Below are 25383 nucleotides of genomic sequence, written 5' to 3'. Positions count from 1 at the left end.
CCTCTATAACACTCGCTCCCGCGCGCGACGCTCCTCGCGCCCCACCGTTGTGTTGGCTTTCTGGCGCATCGGCTTGATTTGCCAGCATTGCACGCTGGTGCGGCCTATCGGACCAGTGTGTTTTCTCTCTCTCTCTCTCTCTCTCTCTCTCTCTCTATCTCTCTCTCTCTCTCTTTATGTGCATATTAAAGCTTTCTTTCATCTATTTCAGCAGTGTGATGCGCCTGCACTCGCGCGTTATGCTGCATCTTCTGCCTCACCCTCCGCGCTTGCGTACTCTCTTTTCTCTATAATTTACCCTTGCCGATTTCCACGCTCCGTCAAAGCCGCTCGGCTTCTTCTCCTTCTCGTCCTCTGCACGTCAGCTATAGTTGAATAGCCTCCCTCACGCGAGTCGCGGAGGAAGCGCGTGGTCTCGCCGATGCCGGACCTTTACTACTGAAGAGGAGTGGACTCGTGGCTTCGACAGTAGGCAAGTTTATGTGAATTAAATTTTTCCGGTGGTTGAAATATACGTTTTGATTAACATTGACATTATATTAGTCCTGGTCAATGATTATCGAAAAAGAACTTTAACAGCTCTTTCCCTGTGGTATCTGAATCAACTGTTTCAAAAGTCATGATGAACAAACATTCATTTTGAAATGTAACAAATCATTCATAGACTTTCTAGTATTGTTTGCTTTATCGATCGCCATGTGCACACAAAAATCTGTTCAGCCTCTGTAATTATATATCTTTGTCCACCCATACAACGTGATTATACAATACAATACAATCTGACAAAAAAACTATCCTCCGATAAAAACGAAGCGCAACGCGCAAGCTCGCCGAGTAGAATATACCCACTCACGTAGTAGGGATGTACCGTCTAGCGGTGGGGCTATCGCAGCAGAAGCGGAGAAACTCTCGTCGATTAGTCAGTGAAGTCAGTCCGCTCCGGTCGTCTACTTACAGGGATGGTTGACTCGAGAAAATGCGCTCAATACGCGAGATCTCGCTGCAGCAGGATGTGCAGGGAGATCTTCCGGCTGCGCGCGTGTATAGTCTCTTCATTAGTTCGCCGTTTGTGGCTTGTTAGCGGCAAAGGCTTATAATATACGTGCCACGCTCCGTACCTCGGACAAAAGAAAAACTAATGTGTCGCGCGCGCGCGCGCTCGACCCGAGAGAGCCGCTGCGCGGCATATTGCTCAACGTCTCGTGAAATTTTTATTATAACCGTTCTCCTGGCTTTGAGACTAGCGCGTACGCTGCGTTGGAGATTCCTCGTCCCTCCACGGTCCACCCCCGCGCGCGCATTTAGCTCTCGTCTACTGTTTTAGCTGGCTTTTTCCTCTGAGAGGACACGAACTGGAAACGAGAGCGCGCTCGAGCGGAGGTGGCGAGGGGAGGAATTTATTTAGCGTTGGTTGGTAGTTAGAGAGGCAATTTACATTTTATAATAATTAATTTTTTTTTTTTTGCTTTTTTTGTTTGATGAAACTACGATTTATCCTGAAAACTGGCTTAAACGAATTTTGTGCAATATATATATGTGTTTTTGGATTCTGACTTTGAGAAAAATTACCCCCGTGTTACCCCTACCTTTGAACTGTCACCGCGTCCCTCTGAATTCTTCTTTCCCCTTTAATGGAGATTTCTCTCTTCTTATAACAGACTGAATGGATTTATTTTTTTTTTATTTCAGATGCATTGATTGAGAATCAATAAATAAGTGGAGATGAGAATAGGACAAGTTTTGTCGTTATTAATATCCCACGTACATGCAGACAGCTTTCATTATTTTTAAAAACAAAAACCAAAATATAACTAAGAAAAAATTTCTTACAAATTAGATTACTGTTTCAAAATGCATCAATGAACTTATATTTGAAAAATATATTATATTTGAGACCGTAAAATTATTTGGAGAAAACTACATGCTAATTTATTCGCAGTGGTTTTTTCTTTGCGTATGTGGTTATTGCACGGCATTTTCAACAATTTATGAATGTAACACGTGTTACTTTAAATAATACGATTCAGCTAAAAATGTATCGAAAGAATAACACCATAATTCAAACGTCTCTTTGCAAATATTTTCGTCAGTCCATTGCTTTGACAAAATCTATATTTAAAGCTATTGCTATTCCACTTTTAGAAATCGGATTAATTTATAGAATATACACAAGAAATATTGTGAGTCTGCTTTTCGAATCCGACTTGCTAAATTGTAGATCCTCTTGAATATTCAAAACAAGCATTTGGAACAAATCAATTAGCAAAACATTCTGCTTTCAAGGTTTATAAACCACAGTATTCGAAACATGAATTTTGTACAATCGTCATCCGCCGCATTCAAAATGAAAAAGAGGTCAAAAAACGCAGAAAAACCCAGAAAGTCGTAATTACATATACGTATATACGAATGCGTAATATGACATACGATGTACTATTCCTACATAAAAAGTGCGCGCAGCGAGGAGAATCGTAAAAAAGTAGAACCCGAGAAAGTGCGAGAGCGAGAGGGGGGGGGGGGGAGACAAAACGCGCAATGCCATTCACACCTCTGTATACAGGCTTAGAGCCGGGCTATGCGGGCTTTCGTTATTTCCAAGCCTGACCTACATTCGTTTAAACGTTTCCGGTAGCGCCCGCGCGCGCGCGCGTACTACACTCGACTAGAAAATAGAGCGCGAAATAGGGGGTACAGAGAAGAGGGAAAAAGAGTGCATCGGAGAATGGCAAGGCGAAGACAATAAAATAAGAGTATCGCGTTGTCTATCCGTTCCTTTCTGCTGTTCGGACTGTCTGGTACAACGCAATAGAACGGAATTGAGACGAGAAAGAGGAACGCAGCTTCATGAATCCGATAGAAGAAACGAGAAACTCATTGTAGCGAGGTTAAATTTAAAACAAGTTTATTGATATGGATGTATTGCGTAGTCGGGATTTATCTCGCATGTTAAAATCGCCAACAGAGGGACGATACTTTTGGATTGATCGATCATTTGTTGGTCAAGAAGAGAGAGTTACGTGTTACAAAAAACACCTCCCAGACATCGTGTCGATGACCGTACACCCGATCATCATTTATGATAATAATATTAGCAATCAAGCACCAAAAGCTGCGCGTGCTGTCTGCAATTCACCAGATAAAAAGACTTAACTATACAACCGATTCCTGAGATAATTCTAAGCTATTATTTGCAATATTTGTAACTGCCAAAAAACAGTTACCTAAATTTTAATCTTTCAATTATTTTTAAACCATTAACTTTCTCTAACCATTAAGTTGCAATATTTAAATAAAAAGAATTCATTCATAAATTCAAAGAATTTCCTATACTTTACGGTGGATTCAGTTTGTACAGAGAGAAAACGATGTGATGAAATGTTTTCGATAATTATTCAAATGTATTCAAGTATAAGTCAATATAATACATGATTATGCAGCATTAAATTGAATCATGGAATATCCAGTTTTTTTAATGGAATCAAACACAATGTATAAATATTCTATATGGACAATCACTTAATTGAGTTTGCAATTACTTAGCTTATGGGAGCATAACATAATTCTCTTATAACGATGTAATTTATAATTTAAAGTAAAACAAACTTCAATATGAGCTTCAAAATCGATAACAATATATTGTTTTCCTATTAACTTCACCATATATCGAGTAATAAAAGAAAATCATAAGCGCTATCGGACAATCGTCTCGTGGACAAAGGAGTCGACTATACGCAGACTGGAACTGGAAGTAGAAAAAAATAGAGTTGGCCATTTAGGTGTGGCAGCAGTGGTCTCGGAGGGGGGGGGGCGAAAATCCCGAGTAGCTTCGTTGGGCCGCAGCAGTCGTATACGTATATATATATATATATATATATATATATATATATACACACGATGACTCTCTCCCATCTCCTTTCGAACTCGCGCGTCGAGTTGAGTCGCGCAGAAGAAAAGGGATGGAAGCTCCTTGGCTTACCGCCATCAGTGAACGCGGTTCCGCGTTTCTTCGCAGCCGACGACGACCAAGGGTATATGTTTTTGCGCAGAGACGATCTCGTTTTCTCTTTGTCTGCCCTGGAGTTTTTCTCTTGATTGCACGCGCGACTAGTCGTCCTCAAGTGCAAAAAACGTCGCCAAGGGTGGCTTGTTGTTACACACGAGAGACAGAGAAAATTTCATGCTTCCATTTTCTTGCCCTATTTCGAGTTAAAGCCATGACGCGATCTATCAATATATATGTACGTGTGGAGACGAAAGTAGGAAGCGGGTTGGCGAGTGCGCGCGCGCGCGCGTGAGGGAGGGAACAGCCTTAGGATGATATCGAATATTCTCTGGGAATATTATTGCCTCGAGAAGCGCACGCCCGTACTCACGAGATTCGCATGTGTGTGCATGTGCGCGTTCGGAGATGTGTAACAATGGCCAGTCGTCGTCTGATAATAGTCGTGACGAAAATATCGTTGGGACGGCTAATGTCCTGGTATGTTGTGTTTTTCTTCCCTTATTTTTCGCTGTTTAATAATACAAGCCCTCCGGGCTACTCATGTTGGTTTTTCATTGGTGTAACTTTTCGCATGGGTTGTTATTGAATATTGAATGAATCAAGAATTGTGATTGAGAATTTCACCGGGAGAAACTGTGAATCGAAGATTTGAATAAGATTGAAAGTGGCTATAAAATTTTAATGTATCCAGGTCCGATAAAAAATGTATTATCTGCTTATTCGAATGACAGTACACACGTGTAATATATATTATTAGTAAAGGATATCATGTTAAAAAATTTAATTGGTAAATGTCTCGTTTTCCGACTCGGTTAATAGATATTATATATATATATATATATTTTTTTTAATGGCATTTGGAACTCGAAAGTTCATCGCCTCATCTACGCAAGCCTTCCACGCTACTATTTCTACCTATTTCTACTAGATCCGCTTTTACGTTGTCCTCGCATCTGCGTCTAGGTCTACCTAGAGATCGCGTTACCATCGGCCTGCCCTTCATGACACGCGCTGCCGTACGGTCGTCTCCCATTCTCGACAAAATTACCAGTGGCACACCGTTGTTCTTACTAAACAGTCGTTACGGTGGCAGAACGGTTAAAACTACCGAACTTTACAGCAGAAACGACTGTTTTTTTTTCAGTGTATATTTTTCGCAAGACTTTCAATTTTCAAATACCCTAAAGTGGTTGTCCGCCTGCTTAGTGAAAGTCCACGTTTTGCACCCGTACAGAACCACCGGCAGTATTATTGCCCTGTAATAATAATAATAATATCTTTATTGTATTTCACTTTTCATGTTTACAATCTTTGTACTTTCATTTATTTACATACATATTGCTATGTTCCTACTCTAACCTAACCTATTTGTCATGTGTGTCTCTGTAAGTAGTGTTCCTGTTTACATGTGTGTGAGTGTGTTTGAATTCTTCTGCTGCTTCTGTTTTCGTGGCTGCGTATGCGCGTGTGTGTGTACAAGTCTGTAAGCGTATGTACAAGTCTGTATACGTATGTGAGTGTTTGTGTTTGTTTGTGAGTGTTTTGCCTCTACCCTGCCTTTGTGTGTATGTTGATAACATTAATCAATCTTTCTTCTCTCTTCTTTCTCTTCTTTTCTTTTTATTTTCTTCCTCTCCATCCTTGTCTGCTACTCTTCGTCTTTCTCATCTGACTCTCCTGTTCTCCAGATCTTGTATCGTTCATCTCTTTTTTCTATCCCTTTTCCTTTCTTAACTATTCTGTCCTTCTTGTCGTCCCACTTGTACAATTCTCCTTCTATTTCGGCTATCCACTCTTTTTTGTGCTTTACCTCGCCCTCCTCCTCTTCATCCTCTTCACTTCTCCTTTTCTCTCTCATAATCAAAGCTCTGGCCCTTCTCTCATCCACTGATAGCCACTGTTCCAGTCGTATTTCGTATATCGCTTCCATGTCCTCTTTCCTTTTAAAAATGATTTTCTTTGTGTCTTCGGCTCTCGTATTTCCCATTCTACTCCTTCCATAATATCGTCTAACCAGTCTTTTATAGAATCTTCTTCCGTCTAATTGTTTAGGTGTATTATTAAACCTCTTTCCCATACTTTGCACTTGCTGTCTCCTCTCCTATGACTGTAGCTGTCCGCGTCAGCCCTTCTCTCTCTCAAAATTATCTCTTCTCCTTTCTCATGCCCTCTTCTCACTTTTCTCATCTCCTGCCTTTTCTTTATCGCCTCCACTCTAGTTTTCTTATCTTCACGGCCGTCCCTCATCTCATCTATCTCCTTCTGCAAGTTTCTCATCTTCCCCTTTAAAATTTCCACATCCTCTCTCACATCCTGGATTTTCTTCTCCAGGGCTTCTCTTTTCTCTCTCTCTCTCGAACCTCACCTTAATTTTCCAACCTTCCATCTCCTCTCTTAATTTCTTCATCTCTCTGTCTTTCTTTTTGTCTCCATACATCTTCTCCTTTTACTACTTGTCTTATCTTTGCTAACCTTTTTTCTGTCTATGGCTCACCACGTGTTTTCTTTTATGTGTTGTTCCGTTTCTCATTCCCAGTCCACGTTCCACTCTCCACCTGTGCCGTATTCTCGTCCGCGCCTGGTGCCTTTTGAATTTTCCACTGTTCCTCTCGTTCCGTTCGTATCCCCCTGCTCATTAAATGTCCCTGCGTTCTATTTGGTTACCACGTCTGGTTCTTTCAGTTTTTCCCTATTTGCTTTATCCTCTCCTCTTCTCTATTGCTACCATTACTATTCAATTGCACTTTGTGTTCTTTCGTTTGCTCTTTTCTTTCTTTGCATCAGATTTTCTTTTATATTTCTTCAGTTTTCTTCTTTTCTTTTCTTAGCCATATTATTCTATATAGTTTCGCCAGAGTTTTTTTTTCCCCATTTAAAATCTTTTTCCAGTTGTCCTGCCTGTTACCTGATTTTTTACATCTCGAGAATATGTGCTCATAGTTTCTTCCTCTTCTTTACATAACCTGCATCTTCTTTCCTCCTCTTTCAGCCAGTATTTGTAACCTCTTGCTTCATTTCCCATTCTAAATCTTGCCGTTATCGCTAGCCCCTTTTTCCCTGTGTTACCTGCTCTCCTCAGATATTCTGGAGTCTCTCCATGTGTTTTTATTAATTCTTTTATATCTCTCGCTTGTCTGGACTCATTCATTTTGCTTTCCCAGCTCTGCCATTGTATGGCCTTCTTTCTTCCTTCCAGCTCCAACCAAACCTGCTCTCCTGCTCTCATTTTTCTGTGGTATTCAGATAGTGCATATCCTCTTTTGTTTAACTCCTCTTCTCTTTGCCCTCGCTTTTTTCTTTCTCCCCTCTTATTGTCCTCTTCTTTTTCTAGTAGTCTCCAGCATTCTCTCCAAAGCGAACCTTCTTTTGCCTTACTCAGTTTCGTTTCGTATTTTATTACTCTTCTCCTTGTCATTGTATCTAACTTGTATCTCTTCGTTTCTAGGTGCAGTATGTGCTCCGGCGTCGATTTGTCCAGTTTCATTATCCATTTCAAATATCTTCTGTGTATCTTCTCCAGTTCATCTTTCCCCTTCCATCCCCACACCTCCGCCCCGTATTCCATTACACTTTTCACCATTGTATCAAATAGCCTCATTCTCAGTTCCCAGTTGTCTCTGAATAATTCTTCCCCTAGTCCCCACATCGAACTCATTACCGTGCTTGCCTTTTCCTTTAATTTCTTAATTTATGCCTCTTCCTTCCAGTTTTCTTTTAACATATATCCTAAGTAGACAAAGTTTTTCACTACCTCTATCTCCTTCTCTTCCCATAAAAATCATTCCTCCTTTTTTCTCCTTCCCCCATTTTTGAATACCATTATCTTCGACTTTTCTGTGTTTAGTTCTAGACCTTTCATCTCTATTATCCTTTTGAATTTCTTTAGCATCTGCTTTAGCCCTGTCGCGTGGTTCGCCACCATCACAACATCATCCGCATATGCGATCGACCAGAATTTCTTTTTTCCTAATACTATCCCCCCTTCCTGTATTTTGCTTAGTTCCTTCTCTGTGTCCGCCATTGCTACGTTGAATAGCGTCGGGCTTAATGGGCACCCTTGTCTCACTCCTTTATGTATCTCGAAACCTCCTATCTTTTCCTCTCCTATTCTGATTTCGCTCTTGGTCCCTTTGTACAATTCCTTTACCCCCTTCCTTATTCTGCCGCCTATTCCTAGCTTTCTCATCATTTCCCAGATCTCTCTCCTGTTTACTTTGTCGAAGACTGCTCTCATGTCTGCGAAAAACGCGTATACTTTGCCTCCTTTCTTCTCTAATTCCTTTTCTATTGCTTTGCTCAGAATAAAAATAGCATCTGCTGTCCCTCTTCCTTTCCTGAAACCCATTTGTGTGTCGTCCAATAATTCCTTTCCATATTTTTTTCAGTATATTGGTTATCTCCCCTATTACCTGTTCTTCTCCATGTATCCATACCTCATTTTGTAGTCCATCTGCTCCTGGTGCTTTTCCCTTTTTCATCTTGCCGATTGCCTTCCTCACCTCGTCTTTAGATATACTTCCTTCGTTCTTCTCTCCATCTCCTTCTTCATCTTCTCCTTGTGAGCTTGTTCCCAATTCATCCTCTGTCTCTTCTCCTAATTGCCTTTTGAAGTGAGTTAGCCACTCTTCTTTCTGTATTTTGCTGCTGCATCTTGTCCTCTTTTTTCTTCTCCTACTTTTTACCACCTCCCAGAATTTTCTCCCGGTTTTATCATCTCCTGCCTCTTTAATTCCTTTCTCCATTTCTCCCTCCTTTTTTCTTTCTACTAATACTCCCCACTCTCTTTTTGCTTTGATATACTCTTTCCTTCCCTTTCTTCATCCCACCAGGTGTTTTTCTTTCTTTTCTTACCATCTACCTTTCTCCTTCTGACTGCATTCATATCTCCACACCAAATCAATTTCTCGCCCCTGGCGTTTTCCGTCATCCCCTCTATCTCTTTAAAGTTTTCTTGTTTTTCCTCTCTCATGTATGTTGTACCTATCCACCATATATCTCTTTTCCCTAATATTCTCGCCCCTATAAATTCGTTTGTCTTTTCTTCCATCTACTCTACTCTCTCTGTTTTTGTTCCCTGTTTTACCGCCATCACTATTCCCCCTTTCACTCTACCTCGTTCTCCCCCTTTCTTCGCATTTCTGACTCTGACTTCATAACCTCCTAGTTTGTTATCCCAGTATAGTCCTTCTTTATCTTCCAGGCACGTTTCCTGCAGACAGATTACATCAAACCCTTTATATATACCCAGGTCCTCTCATCTATACCTTTAATTCCCGCTACATTCCAACTAATTATTCTTATGTTCCCTTCCTCCTCGATTTTTTTCTCTCCTGTCCGTTTCTTTCTCCGAAAAAATTCCTGTTCTCTTTCCTTCCATAAATACTCTACCCCATTTATCCATAGTTTGTTGTATCCTATTTTGACCTCTTTTCCTTCATTTCTTTCCTTTACCGCGTATTCTCTCAGTTTTTCTTTATTTTTTCTCTCTTTCCACGTTAAATCGTTGTCTATGAATATATCAGACCCTTGTAACCTAGCCTTCTCTCTCATGATAACTCTTTTTTCTTCCCAGTTTCTACATTCCGCCCCTATTCTTTGTTCAGTTGATTTGATCTTCCCGTTCAGTGACCACGTTTTCCTCAACGTAACCTCTACTTCTAGTTTTTTCCTTATCCAGTCTTCTACCTTCTTCCTATCCCATTTTTCTTCTTTCCACCCTGCTATTATAATATTATTCTTTTTCCTATCCCTCTCTCCTTCCTCGATCCTCCATTCCATTTCTTCTATCTGCTTTCTGTCCCTCTCCTTTTCCGTTACCTTTCCCTTATCCTCTCTCTCCCCTGATTGACTCTCTCTCTCTGCCACTGCCCTTGTCTCTCTCTCTTCTCCCTTTTCTAGACTTTCTGTCTTCCCTAATATCTCCTCGATTTCCTCTTTCCTCTCTTTTCTTTCGCGTTCTATTCTCACTTCCCATTCTTTCTTCTCCATCTCCCTTGTTTCCTCCTCCCTTTCTCTCGCCTCCTTGCATTCTCTTCTGATTCTTTTCCTTTCTTCTCCTTCTTCTTTCAGTCTTCCTTCTATACTTTTTAGCCCTTCCTCTATTTTTCTGTTCATTTTTTCCCCCAGTCCAATATATTTCTGCTCCCAGTTCTCGATCATCTTCTCCCTTTCTACCTTTTCCTTATCCATTTTCATACTCATCTCCTCCACTTTTTGTAGGATTATATCCATAGTGCATTTTAACGACCGGATTACCTCTTCTTCCATCTTCTCTTTCTCATTTGGTGATCTTTTCACATTCCCTCCTTTTGCAAATGCGTTTCTTTCTTCTGCCTCTTCTCCAGTTCTTTCCTTCTTATTTTTCTCGACTTGTTCTTCTGGACTTCTCTCTTTTCTTTTGAGCCCTGTGTCTTCTTTACCTTTTAAGCTATCCTCTAATTTTCTCTGCTTCAACGCATTTCCTATTTTTCCTCCCCCTCTTCCTCCTACCCTTTTCCCTCCTCTCGTTGAACCTGCACTTTTTGAATTTCCCGCCTCTTCTATTGATTTCACTATACTCAACTGTGGCGTTCTAAATCCCTGTGCCTGTATTTCTGTTCCGTATTCCGTTCCGCCGATTATTTCCTGTACATCGATGTTCGACAGGTTAATTATTCCTTTCCCGCTCTCTCTCTCTCTCTCTCTCTCTCTCTCTCTCTCTCTCTCTCTCCCGCTCTCTCGCTCTCTCTCTCTCTCTCTCTCTCTCTCTCTCTCTCTCTCTCTCTCTCTCTCTCTCTCTCTCTCAATCTCTATCTCACTCACTCTCCTTCCTCTCAACCTCTCAACTTTGACTCCTTCTTTCTCACACCTCTATCTCCCTACTCTGACCCGTTTTTTCGCCGATTTTTTGTACCCTTCTCAGATGGGGCTTTTCTCTTCCTCCTCGCACCTACTCCCTCTCTCCTACCCCTCTAGTACCCACACTACAGCTTCTCAAATGCACACACCACTCTACACACTTCCTCTCACAATTCGCTCCAATATGGCACTCCTTGTTGTCCTGTATAATCTTATTTTAACATTTTTAGACAACAGCCTCGACTTAATTCAATTACTCACGGTGTAGAAGCAAGCATTACCCGAATGGAGTCTCTTGTTTATTTCGACATTAATCTCGTTTCTATCATTTATGGTCGTACCCAGATATCTGAATTCGCTAACCTTTTCAAAAGTGAAATTCCCAACTCTGAGATCTCCCTCCCCTCTGCAGATGCCTAGTTTATCCACAATCATGTACTTTGTTTTTGATTCACTCACTTTTAACCCTGTATACTCCGCCGCTTTTATGAGGATTTCCGCGATTCTTGCTACCGTTTCCCTACAATCCCCCAGTATATCCAAATCATCTGCGTAGCCTAGTATCTGCGTTGTTCCATTAAGCGTTGCGCCCAGCTGGCTAACCTGCATTTTTCTAACGACATACTCTAACGTTAAGTTGAACAGCGCCGTAGAGAGCCCATCCCCTTATTTTAAACCATCGCGTATCGTGAAGGGTTCTGATCCATCACCGCCTACTCGGACTCGGACCTTTCCCGTGCTTCCGTTCAGACATATTTGAATCAATCTCACGAGTTTTTTTGGTAACGCATAACATGTTTATATGAGAATCTTCAAAGCTTTGTTCTTTATCTTGATTGAATACAGCGTTCATGAAAGTTTATCTGCATCAATATTCATCTTGTAGGATCTAAGGTATCGATGTTAAAAAATCGATTATCAAAAACTATCCATACTGAAAAGTTGCTACCGGCTTTGCAGGTACCGAGTAGTGTCACCCATCACTGATTCTAGGCGATTGGCGGTTCCTTAAAGATATCTAGATTATCGATTTAGGCTTCCGCCAAGTTATAAGTTACTCCAATAATCCGTTCTCTTTGAGATTGATTCTATGCTGCACCGATGTACACCAATCAATTCAAATGTCGCTAACATACATTTCAAGCGATCACCCATCGATGCACATCCAAGCTCTCCGATGCGTATAGATCGAGACCAAAGTCCTTATGCCCGGTCGATATATTGAGGGTCACTACCATACCGACCGCCATACGTACTGAGGTTGTCTGCAGGCTCGTATATGCGACACTTGGCAACGTCGCACGATTCTGAGTATTCGGTAGAAACGCGAACTTGTACATACCGGCGAAATCACCCGCGACGCTAAGAAGACGGAACATGCAAGAAAAGAAGATTGTGTATTTGATTGTGAAGAGGTGCAATCCCGGCCATTCCTTTGGGATAAGACTCTCACGAAGTATAAAAACAAAATAAAGAAAGGCAAAGAGTGGAACAAAATCGCCGCTGATTTGAAAGAATCAAGTAAGTATGAATATGAGAATATTAAACGTTCTTTCTTCGAACGTCATTTTGTTCATACTTAAATGCCACGCACAATAGAAATCAACCCTTCACAGTGCCGATTTCTGTTTTGCATGATATTTAAGTACGAACAAAGGGACTATACATGGAAATGGTTAAAAATCATTAATTTGATTTGTTAGTAATAGAAAGCAAGTGAATCTTATATCCATGGCCACTTTTCTTGAAAAGTCACTTTAACCGTACCCACATATCATGCAAAACTGAAATCAGCCCTGCGTATAGACTTATATGCCACATAGACATTATCCACTATACAAAGCAATTTCTCAGTTATGATTATGATATGACTATTGCTTTGTATAGTGGATAACTTCTATGTAGCATGTAAGTCCATACGCAGGGCTGATTTCAGTTTTGCATGATATTTGGCTTTGATCAAAGGGACTATACAAGAAAATAGTTCATGGATGAAAGATTTATTTTCTCTTTCTTACCAGCTACTATAATTAATGATTTTCAACAATTTCTTTATAACTCTCTTTGTTCGTCCTTAAATATTATGCAAAGCTCTGTGAAATGACTTTCATGCCGCATAGAGGTTATCTACTGCACAAAGCAATTTTTCTTGAATTTTATTATGATAATTGCTTTTTCTATAAAAAAATATAATTATTAAATGTACGTAATCTGTCTGTTTTAAATCATTACAGAGGTAATCTTCACTACAACAATGAACCGAACATTGTTATTATTACTGCAAGATCAAAATCTGTCGGTTTTGAAAGTTTTAACAAAAAGTACGTTCTACGAATGCTAATGAGCTGAATAGCAGTCGTTCTATTAATAGCGAATACGTTACATTGTTTCCCATCATTAGAACTTTTCCGCAAAAATTTAAAAAGTATATGAGGATGGAAGTTTCAACTTTTGACAATCTGCTATCGAAAATTGAACCCTTACTTCAAAAAAATTGGTGTAACTTGCACGTGCAACCTATTTTGTCAGAAGAGAGATTAGTTTTAACACTCAGGTAATTTTTTTGAATTTCTATTTGGTGATTACTTTTATAATATATTCATTAATTGTATTACTATTCTATGATTTTTCTAATTACATATATTACTGTTTTATATTTCTTGCAACAGGTAGTACGTATTCCCACTTAGCGTTTTCCTTTAAAATGGGAGTTAAAACTGTATCCTGCATCATACCTGAAACGATGGACTTGTTATGGTCTACGTTTGCACCTTTACACATGCCAGTACCTTCGAGCAACAATTTTATAAAAATATCCCAGGATTTTGAACGCAAATGGAACTTTCCATATTGTATTGGTGCAATTGATGGACGTCATGTCCACATTGAAAGACCGGCTAAGTCTGGAAGTTTATATTACGACTACAAAGGCTATCACTCCATTGTATTGCAAGCCGTTGTTGACGCGAACTACAAGTACATCTTTATAGATGTTGGAGGATTTGGCTGTCAACATGACTCAACAACTTTTAAGGCATCTCAGCTATATAAGGCGATTGTCCATAAAAAGTTAGATTTTCCAACTTTCCCAAAACTCCAACCAAATAGAGTAGAGAATTCGAACTTATTTTTACCTTATTTTTTTATAGGCGATGGAGTTTATGCTTTATCGGATTTTTTAATGAAGCCGTTTCGAATCACTCAACTATCGCACGAGCAATTGATATTCAACAAACGATTGTCTAGAGCTCGTGTCGTAGTTGAAAATGCGTTTGCCCACACAAGCCAGAAATGGCGTATACTGCTTGCGCCAATTAATAAAAGCCCTGAAATAGTTGATATGATTATAAAATGTACGTGCGTGCTTCACAATATAATTTTAGATTTAGAGTGCGAAATTTCTACTTCTCTTGAACTTGTTAATAGTAATAATAAGGAAGGAGTGATAGTTTCTGACGATGAAGTAGTTCCTGATGGTGAAGTACTCATAGGTCCTGTAACCGGGGAAGACATTCGCAAGGAACTGGTTCTATACTTCATGAAAACTCATAAGAGTCATAGATGCGTTTGAATCGCCACACTATTGAACAATAAGCTTAAAAGGCCGCTACACTATTTATATAGATATACTACAAATGTTAATTTACGTGATCACTTGCTCCCAACTTCTAGGAAAACGAGGGCTTTAATCACTTTAAAAAAATTACAGGACCTACTTGTCTGTACAATTTTTTCGCGGAAGTGAGTTAAACAGCATTTATCAACAGAACCCCAGGGAAAAGAATACTTGAAATATACTTTTCACATATGTCAAATATTCGGGTTAGATCAGATCGATTGTTTATTGTTTATTATGGCCGAGGCTAGACTCGCGAAAGGAAAGCATACTTTGAAGTATCTTTTTCTCCAGGATCCCGTTGACGCATGATGTCTAGCTTACTTGCACTAGCCTACCGCAAAGATTGTACCGACATCGTTTTTCCAGAAGTTAGGAGCAAATGGTCGCGTAAATTAACATTAACATCTATATAAATGGTGTGGTGACTCCTTAACATGTTATGAAATATTTTATGTGCATTTATACCTTTGATTCTAGTTATAAAAATTCTTTGTCATTTATTAGCACCAGTTTTAGTGATTATTACGATGCGCAAAATATGTTTAACATATTTTATACTCCAAGGATTGATTGTAAATATTTTATATAAAGTAAACAAATATAAAATTTTATTTTACTTTAATTGTTACCATGAATCTTAATACCATAGGAATAAGAAATATGTAAACAGACATTGATCTTGTGAATGGTTATGTTGATTATACTTTAATGGTATTCAAACGAAAACCACCTGACATCGAAAAAGTTAGATAAAAAATCATATTCTATTTAGCTTCTAGCAAAAGATCAAAATATATTAGTACATTAATTATTTTAAAAAAATGTTTCAAATACACAAAAAATAGTATTAAAACAAGTCAATGAAAATTGTATTTATTTAAATTTGTTTACAGATCCATACAGTACATAAATTAGTTAAACATTTTTATTTTTTAATCATACGAAAAACAATGTTTACAGAACAATAACGTATAAAAAATGTTAAAGTATTTAGATGAACTAAAAGCAGTCAAGAAAAATGAAGTACTAAACAATTAAAAACGTAATTATAATATACTACTAGTTATTGGATTCTCTGCTAAAAAATGTCCTATTGGAACCAATTTAAACCAATTCAGCATGTGATTGGTTTTAATCTGATTTTTGATTTAAGTATTTACGCATTAAAACTGATATAATAAATTAAATCCTATAAAGACCAGTTATAAAATTTAATTGATTCTAATCAGACTTAATAAATTGTATTTCATGAAAAAAACAATTTTTTTCTCATATAACTAACATAATCCGATTAAAACAGATTAAACTGTACAATTGGTCTTAACAGGACTTAATCGATTATATCAGTTTTAATGCATTAATACTTGATTAGAAAATCAGATTAAAACCAATTACACGCTGACTTCTTACCTTGGCCAAGATTAGCACCAGTCAGAGTTCCAGAGCGCTCGTTAGTTGTCGGGTGAGTGACTGTTACAGGTGAATATCGTGGTGAGATAGTTCTGTGATTCAAATAATCAACATTTTCTGTCTGTTGATAAATACTTTGGCCATGATCATCACCAGTAAGAGGAGTTCCAGAGTGCAGGTCTCTGGGTGGATGAGTGACTGTTGCCGATGGTCGCGGTGTGATGGCTTTGTGATAATTGCCACCAGTCAGAGAAGGTCTACAGTGCAGGTTACTGGATGGATGAGTGATTGTTTCAGATGAACATGGTCCTGCTGTAACACTTTGAGTATGACAATCACGATTGTTCCAGTTTAGTGGTGTACTGGAAACATGGTCCCGGGTATGCCTTCCAATCCATGGCATTATTGTCGATTCTAAAAAAACAGCGTTAAATTATTTATTTTTGAATGATAAAACTATACATATAGATGCGTATGTGCGCGTGCCGACGTGCGTATGTATGTGTGCACGCGGGCGTATAAATTAGCTATAAATATTATTCGACAATTTTTTAATGATATAGAAGAGGTTCTGAGAGTACAAATAATTATTAAATACATTTACCGCTACAGTTCCGTCGTTCAAGATAACGTTCGGTCAAAGATGGACGATATTTCTCCTCTTTTTCTTCCTTAATTTTCATAATGTGATTCAGTTGTGCAGGAGGTGGAATGTAACTCATGATCTGGCAATCTAAAGGAGTTCAACATATGTAATAATATAATCTTTGTTATAATGATGCGATAAGTATATTGCACTTACCATCATCCTCGTCAATTTTTCTTTTGATACCACGAGCTGACTCGACTTTATCCTGGTTAAGCGATTTCCACGCAGCCCCCTTGTATGCGTATTTGAAGACAATGTGAGAAATGTCATTTCTGCACACAAGAATGTCGTGATCACTTATTTGTCGCGAAGACGGAAGTAGCGGTACAAAAAAACTCATATGTAGTTTGTCTCTTTCGTTCGTACAATTCTCACTACTGTTCAATGACTGCTCTATAAGCGAGAATTTTTTATTTTCTATTTGAAGAAGCTCTTCAGCAATCTGATTTTTCTTTTTGCTCATACTTAGCAACTTCTGATTTGTAGGCTCAGTTTTCACTGAAGGCTCTGGATCAAAATTCAAATCCAAATTTCCGGTCGACCCGTTTTCCACTGACGATTTCTCCAAAAAACGTAAAGTCTCGTAGTATATCCACGATGGTATGTATACTAGGGTGGACCTTAATTATTTTTTTTTTGTTCACTTGGGCCGGGCAAATATAGCTTCTATATACCTCAAAAACCATGCGCATATAGGTTTTGAACCCATAGCATCGATTTTTCACGTGCCTCAAAGCACCCGAAGTTTCTTATGGGATTTCATGTTAAAAAAGGGTCAAAACGTTTATCGTTCTGAAAACCTGTGAAAATTTTGGAATTTTAACTTTGGAAGTATATTTTCCCATGTATTTTGAGCCGCTGAATCGAATCGTGCTATTAGTTTTCGCCGTAATAGTGAAATAAAAAAGTTATAAGCCAAAATCGTTGAAAAACTCGAAAAAACGTGTAAAAATGGACTTTTAACGTTTATAATCAGTGATAAGTTGGAAAGTTTTTTTTAAAAACATACATTTTTATGTATTTTGAGCTCATTAAACGAATGGTGCAATTGGCTTTTGCCGATTCAATCGAGAAAAGGAGTTAAAATCATCAAAAAACTCAAAAATCACGGTAAAAAGGCCAAAAAGCTGATTTGTAATATTTTCTACTAATTTATACTTTGAACTACTGAATCACATAAACTTATTAGTTTAAAAAAATAAAGGAAAATTTATAAGCTGAGATAAAGAAAAACGATCTGTCGAAGCGAGATTCTGAAGGAAAAATTAAAAAACAGTACAAAAATGTTCTAATTGTATATTCAAACAAAATATTCATTCATATGGCCGCATCAACGTTTCCTTCTTACTATCTGAAAGCAAGCTTCGATAATCTTTTATTGCAGGTAAGAGGTATTGCAATTGCTTTTCATCTTTAGTCAAAAGATTGTTGAATTCAGTTATCAATTTTACTTCTCGTTCGGCTGTATCATTCACGACTCTGAGGTTTTTAACAACTTCCAAACCATGAGTGTAGTTTCTACCTTTGGCCCATTTTGATGGATGTTTTTCTAAAAAAGTTGTGTCAATTTTTAAACGTCTAAAAGTTTCATAAGTGTCTTTGCAAATAAAATCACTAATACTTGAATTCACTATTTTATCCAAATTTTTTTCATTGACTAAAATTCGTTTTCCATAATCAAACGCACTAGAATTTGACTGTAGAGCTTCGCACATTTTTAACTTTTCTTCATTTGAAATAGTAAAGTCAAAAAATGCTAGTGCTGTTAGTTGCGGAGTCAAATACCACAAGTGATTCATAAATTTTCTAACAGGACAGTCAGATATACTTTCATCAATTCTTCTATATTCGTACAAATATTTTAAAAACTTTAAATCTTGATTTGGTGCTTGAGCAGCAAATGGAGTACAAAACCAGGCATGAACGTAGACTCTTACTATAAAAATGCAAACGTCTCTACATTTTACTTCAACATCTTTTTTATCTAGCAAATATTGTTTCCGAAAGATGAATATTTTCAAACAATATATAGCTTTTGCCATCCACCTAGCATGGTGAATAGGTGGATGGTGAATAGGTGGATAAAAAGTTATACCACTAGGTAATTTTCTGCCTAGAAAAATGATGACTAGTTCCAAAAATTCTTTGAAATCACTTCTGTTTAAATCCTTTTTTAAATACTTCGAACAAAAGTCTAAAATTTCTTCTTTTACATCTTGCAGAGATTCAATTACAAAAGTATCACTAATACCCGGTTCAAATTTTGTTTGATCTACAGATTTCCAAAAATCTCCAAAATTTTTAAACAATTGTACCTCAGGACCAATTGTCTTACCAAATTTTATTTCAAAAGTACTTCTTAGAACAATCTCGTAAATATGATGCCGGCAGATAAAATAGAGAAGATCTTTATCGATTAATCTTTCTAATAACACACAAGCTCCATTTATTCGACCAGTATTGCTAGCTGTTGAATCACAACAAAGAGCTTCAATATTTTCTAATAAAGACCAGTCATTTAAAGTATCGAATATTGCTTGAGCTTGATTTATTCCACTACTAGAAGAGATATTTGGAACACCCAAGAGTTGCTCCATTCCATTACTTGTAATAATAATCGCTAGTTTATCAGTAGTTTCTCTTCGTAAATATCCTGGAAGTAACTTTCCATCCCAGTGGATGGTGCTCGGTAAACCAGAAAAAAGTGGTGGAGCAAGTTTTTTCATTGCCTCATATCGTTCTTTGCGAAAATTTTGACGAGCCCTGTGAATAGATGATGTGTTTAATACTAAATTGCGCGTATCAATCCTGAATGCTTCCGTAGCGGCCATCAACAAATTCATTACGTCTCTTTTACTAATTTTACATTTATCTAATACTGTAGCCAATTTCGCACTCATAATTGGTTCAGTAGCTCGCCTTTTCAGAGGAGGTGTACTTTCAAATAATGGAGATTCGGACTCTGTTTCAAGCAATTCATGTAAATCTTCTGTAAATAAAATTAAAGAAGAGATTAAATTAAAGGTTAATAAAATAAAATTATGCTATAAATACATTTTTTCTTTATTAGTAAAAACTGATATCAACTGACTATTCAAAAATGCAAACCTTTTGTCGCCGTACTACGAGAATCATCCTTTTGCATTTTTAATGAAGCATCGACTACCTTGTCCTGGTCGAAGGTAACCGAAATTTCATTCTTTACAATATTGAGGCTTTCATAGTCCACTTCCATTGGTGATGGCTTACTTGTGTCTGTATAAGTTGTTGAGGTAATGGAACTAAGAGTTTCATTTCTTTGCAGAGCTGAAAAACAAAATTTTGTAATTCTAATCTAACCTTCTACAATCAAGGTCATTAATAAAAAAAATTGTTTATTGCAACTGCATGGCGTGATCGCTATAAAGCTGAGTTATGTTCAAAAGTGAGTTTTACGGAGAGCTGAAATTTTGCATTTTAAGTGATATCTTTTATTTTTTCGAAGATATAGACTTAAAACTTTACAGGTAAGTGTAATTTCACTTAATTAATAATAAAAAAGAAGTTATAGTACTCCAAGTCTTTCAAATATATCAGCGAGTCCCAAAAGCATGAAGTTTGACAAAAAGTTGGGGTTGCGCTGATATTGAATATTAGTTTTGCTGCATATGCTATTAAAATGCTTCATTTATGAAGAAGTGGAAAGCAGATACCAGATTCTTCAATGTATAATTAAGTCGTGGCCGGTCGTTTTTGCGATTTTTTTGTAATAAAATATTTAATAACATTTAGTTATTTTAAGAACTATTTGCATTAATTAAACGTATAAATAAAAATTCACTTGACGAAAAAACCTACCTTAGCGGCAATTTCGACCAATATCAAAATGTCAAGTTTTTTAATAAATAAATGTCAAAAATTGTTAAATTTAATCCAACTGTTTTTCTCATTATATTAAAGTAAAATAGGCCTGTATGCAAAGTCTCAAATCTCTACCTATCATAGATCCAGAGATATGAGAAAAAATGTAATATACAATATCAGCGCAACCCCAACTTTTTGTCAAACTTCATGCTTTTAGGACTTGCTGATATATTTCAAGGACTTGAAGTACTATAACTTCTTTTTTATTGTTAATTAAGTTAAATTACACTTACCTGTAAAGTTTTAAGTCTATATCTTAGAAAGAATAAAAGATATCACTTAAAATGCAAAATTTCAGCTCTCCGTAGAACTCACTTTTGAACAAAGCTTAACTATATGTAGATCATCAGTTCTTTCTACAGCATCGACTATAACCACCATTTCTATTTTCCATGTTCAGTCGTGTCATAATTAAGTATTCAAAAACAAAATATAATTACCTCTCTGATCAAGTAAAAACTGTTTATCAGATTCGTCTTCCATCTTCTTCAAAGCATCTGCGCAAGCAATGTCAAATAATTTGTTTATGCTTTCTTTATATGTTTGTTCATTTTTTATTTGAGTGTCTGATCTACGTGAAGCATTTCTTTGTATTTTTCTCCATCTTTCATATTCAGCCTCCAGTTTAATGACACATTTTTTATCTTCTTGCGTAGGAATTCGAGCTTTCTTCCAAATAATGATACACTCTTCAATGGTTAACTTCGCACTTTCACGTACAGACTTTGAAACTCTTCGTAGGTTATAGAATAAAGCAGCTAATACTTGTTTTATCGTTGGTAGATTATTAGTTGCAACTATTTGATTAGTACAATATCCAATGTGATTGACTCTTTCGCGTAAATTATAAGCCATTGTTGAAAAACTAAATAAAATTGTTCATGCGGAGCAATATATCTCGAAATTAAAAAGTACCTGTTGAAATAAATTGAGCCGTGGTTAAATAGGAAAATAAGTTTAATATAAATATTCTTATGTTTACATGTGCTATATGCTCGCCGTGCAGTGCTTATTGCTCTGAGTCCGATGATAGAGAGAACGTACAGTGTTTATTGTTTATCGTTGTATAATATAATATGTATACATTCAACTCTACCATTTTGTATTCACGTTACTTCGTGTCAGCTGATCCCTACGCTGATCCGAAAATGCTTTAGATCGCGGTCCCATCGATGGAACGAAAATCCGGAATAAGAATTCTGGAACGACAACAGCCATTCCGGTTTCCCTTCCGGTTTTTGAATATAGCCCGTATCCTATACAAAAGAATTTTTCAGATATGTATAACTATACTTTTTATGTATAAAAAAATTGATCTCGTATTAGTAACATTGTAACAAACCCATTTTTTGGTCACTACCGTGATTTTCGACCTTTTTGACGATTTTGGCTTATATCTTGTTTTCTCAATTGAATCGGCAAAAGCCAATTGCACCATTCGTTTAATGAGTTCAAAATACATAAAAATGTATGTTTTTGAAAAAAACTTTCCAACTTATCACTGATTACAAACTTTAAAAGTCCATTTTTACACGTTTTTTTGCGATTTTTCGAGTTTTTCAACGATTTTAGCTTATAACTTTTTTATTTCACTATTACGGCGAAAACTAATAGCACCATTCGATTCAGCGGCTCAAAATACATGGGAAAATATACTTCCAAAGTTAAAATTCCAAAATTTTCACAGGTTTTCAGAACGATAAACGTTTTGACCCTTTTTTAACATGAAATCCCATAAGAAACTTCGGGTGCTTTGAGGCACTTGAAAAATTGATGCTATGGGTTCAAAACCTATATGCGCATGGTTTTTGAGGTATAAAGAAGCTATATTTGCCCGGCCCAAGTGAAAAAAAAAAAATAATTAAGGTCCACCCTAATGTATACGTCTTCTAGAACATCGCCCGACCTAACAGAATTTACGAGATTGTGTTCAGCCCTGAAGGTCTTAAGCAGCGATTGCCACTTATTCTGAACCGTATTCTCTGTAATAAAGACATAAAGAAAATTAATGTATAACCACAAATCATATTTCGTTAGTAAAACATTGTGAAACCGTTTATAAATCTAAAGACATACATCAGCCCGTCAGAGGGACTTATATGCCACATAGAAGTTATCCACTATACAAAGCAATAGTCATATCATAATCATAACTGGGAATTTGCTTTGTATAGTAGATAATGTCTATGTGGCATATAAGTCTATACGCAGGGCTGATTTCAGTTTTGCATGATATTTCTGAACTTTTCAAGATAAGTGTTTATGGATTAGAGTTTTACTTGCTTTTTGTTATCAGCTTATTGAATCAATGATTTTCAATAATTTTCTTGTATAGTCCCTTTGTTCGTACTTAAATATCATGCAAAACAGAAATCGGCACTGTGAAGGGCTGATTTCTATTGTGCGTGGCATTTAAGTATGAACAAAATGACGTTCGAAGAAAGAATAATTAATATTCTCATATTCATACTTACTTGATTCTTTTCAATTCAGCGGCGATTTTGTTCCACTCTTTACCTTTCTTTGTTTTGTTTTTATACTCCGTGAGAGTCTTATCCCAAAGGAATGGCCGGGATTGCACCTCTTGGATCAACTACACAATCTTGTTTTCTTGCATGTTCCGTCTTCTTAGCGTCCCGGGTGATTTCGCCGGTATGTAATCGAGGCACAAAAAAAACTCATTTTTCCAGTTTTCGATTTTTTACTGAAAAAATAAGTAGTCAAATAATTTTAAATTTTAATGGGATATAGTTTGACACGTGATCCATCGACATAATTTTTTTCGTGAGGTTATGATGTTTCGTTTCAGAGATATGAATTTAAAAAAAAAATCACCTTTTTCATTTTATCTGCCGAACAAAGCAGTCGATCCCGAGGACCAAACGGGGAAAAGTAGGTAATTTTATTCTCTTTCAAATGCATATTAGCTGAATTGTTTGTAACGATGGGATGATTGAAAAAACGCATAATAGTGTTTCTCAAAAATCAAAAATTGGCCATAAAAAAAATAGTTATAAAAATAAAAAATAAATGTTTTTCTCGAATTCAGAATCCAAAAATATACATGCATGTCAAATTTTAATGATATTGACGGAGTAGTTCCAGAAATATTACGGTATACATACACACGCACATCCACACACACACACACACACACACGCACACACATCCATACGGACATTTTCTAAAAACACGTGATTTGAACTTTTAACACACCAAAAAGTATTTTCTAGAAGTTTTGACGAAACTCAAAATTTTACTACTACAAAGCTTCCTCTAGAAGGAAGCAAAAATTGCTGACGAAAGCGGTGGCTATACACGGCGGTTACTTTTATACTGGGGTAGCTGGGTGAGGCGCAACGGCACTTCCGCGACAGTTGACGGAAAATTCAATTATTCCGGTAAATTTCGTCATTTTCCGGGACGATGTATTTACCCGCGCGCGAGTTGCAGTCGAAGTAGCATCAGCGTGCGCTGTAAGGAAAATCGGCGCATTAAGAGCCAAGGGTGGCGGAGGCGGTAGTAAAAAGAGACAAGTCTTTATTTAGTTGAAAGCAACTTAACTTTTTCTGTCTACAAGCCGAAAGAGAAAGAAGGAAAAAGAAAAGAGTCGAGGGAATACATTATTCCATATACCCCAACCAAAAAGAAAGACAAAAAAGAAATATCAAAGCAATGGCTGGGAAAGGGTGCGACTTATACTGAAAAGTGATCAGAAACAATTTTGGAAAAATATATTGTACCTAAAAATTGGTGGGCACGGCCATTATTTATTTATTTTTTCCCGATTCTTCTGTATCAAAGGCACGATTACTGCAATTCACTTATTATTTTTCAAATAAATTGTAATATCTGCAAGTGTAAGATGTGATGAAAGAACATTTTAATTAAATTTCATAATACATCAACCGTATAAATCACAAGTCTTGTGCTTTTTCAAATTTAAAATGGGCTGCAGTGCTTAACGGAGATTAGTATGTATGTGTGTAGTATGTAAGTAGTATGTAAGTAGTATGTAAGTAGTATATCAGTTTGCTGTTTGCAGTCGTCCTCAGCACACCACTTTCTAAGCCAAGATGACCGGACGTGGAAAGGGAGGAAAGGGTCTGGGAAAAGGAGGAGCCAAGCGCCATCGCAAGGTCTTGCGTGACAACATCCAGGGCATCACCAAGCCCGCCATCCGCCGTCTGGCCAGACGTGGTGGTATCAAGCGTATCTCCGGTCTGATCTACGAGGAGACTCGTGGTGTCCTCAAGGTCTTCCTTGAGAACGTCATCCGCGACGCCGTGACCTACACCGAGCACGCAAAGAGGAAGACTGTCACAGCCATGAACGTTGTCTACGCTCTCAAGACACAAGGCCGCACCCTTTACGGATTCGGCGGTTAAATTACTTCCTGACCCTTTTATTCACGAATTTTTAGTATAATATGTGTGAATTTCATAAATGAACGCCCGACGACTATTCTTAGAACTGGGCAGCTGCTTATAAATTTAATTATCCTCTTTAAAAAAGTGATACTGAAAATTTGAAGCCGAAAATGGATTGGTTGATTTTGATGAATCGAGAAATGTGTGATCTAAAAACTTACCATGATTGGTTGTTTTAATAGCGCTACATTTGAAAAATTGTAACCTTATAGCTCGGAGCGCGCTTGAATGCACCTATATATATATATATATATATATATATATATATATATATATATATATATATATATATATATATATATATATATATATATATATATATATATATATGTATATATATATATATATAACGCTATAGCCGTGTATTATCGAACAGATTGGTTTCCAAATATTCAATCCAAATAAATTATACACGCAGCACATAGTTCGCATAAATGGTTAATTTCATTTTCTCCCATACTTAAGGTTTAATAAGTTATTCGAATAATTCGTGATTGACCTTGATGAACTGACGAGTTGAGCATACGCGCAG

General features: G+C 37.1%; 3 protein-coding genes across 6 annotated transcripts; 1 reads left to right on the top strand and 2 right to left on the bottom strand.

The window, feature by feature from the left end:
* Nucleotides 1-189: 189 nt before the first annotated feature.
* LOC100115218 (histone H4-like) lies at nt 190-24841 on the top strand. 3 transcript variants are annotated; one of them, XM_031929733.2, is made up of 2 exons: nt 190-468; nt 24467-24841. In XM_031929733.2, exon 2 carries the CDS (start codon nt 24498-24500, stop codon nt 24807-24809), a length of 312 nt encoding a protein of 103 aa, XP_031785593.1. In that variant the 5' UTR covers nt 190-468; nt 24467-24497; the 3' UTR covers nt 24810-24841. The 3 variants fall into 3 exon arrangements, with proteins under 3 accessions (XP_031785593.1, XP_001600560.1, XP_031785592.1); XM_001600510.4 differs by having other exon boundaries at nt 192-472; XM_031929732.2 differs by lacking the exon at nt 190-468 and adding an exon at nt 24379-24399.
* Nucleotides 15542-17421, bottom strand: LOC116417275. Of its 2 annotated transcripts, XM_031929731.1 has the most exons (4): nt 16984-17412; nt 16672-16911; nt 16474-16602; nt 15545-16283 (listed from the first exon to the last, which is right to left on the bottom strand). In XM_031929731.1, the coding sequence occupies exons 2-4, from the start codon at nt 16856-16858 to the stop codon at nt 15841-15843; spliced, it is 759 nt and encodes a 252-aa protein (XP_031785591.1). In that variant the 5' UTR covers nt 16859-16911; nt 16984-17412; the 3' UTR covers nt 15545-15840. The 2 variants fall into 2 exon arrangements, with proteins under 2 accessions (XP_031785589.1, XP_031785591.1); XM_031929729.2 differs by having other exon boundaries at nt 15542-16283; nt 16672-17421.
* Nucleotides 17564-23146, bottom strand: LOC116417274. Its single transcript, XM_031929728.1, has 4 exons — nt 22896-23146; nt 20862-22403; nt 19627-19824; nt 17564-19507 (listed from the first exon to the last, which is right to left on the bottom strand). Exons 2-4 carry the CDS (start codon nt 21274-21276, stop codon nt 17832-17834), a joined length of 2289 nt encoding a protein of 762 aa, XP_031785588.1. The 5' UTR covers nt 21277-22403; nt 22896-23146; the 3' UTR covers nt 17564-17831.
* Nucleotides 24842-25383: the final 542 nt, after the last annotated feature.

This window comes from Nasonia vitripennis, chromosome 4 (assembly GCF_009193385.2).
Source record: "Nasonia vitripennis strain AsymCx chromosome 4, Nvit_psr_1.1, whole genome shotgun sequence".
In the NCBI taxonomy this organism is placed as follows: domain Eukaryota; kingdom Metazoa; phylum Arthropoda; class Insecta; order Hymenoptera; family Pteromalidae; genus Nasonia; species Nasonia vitripennis.
This window is presented reverse-complemented; position numbering and strand designations above follow the sequence as displayed.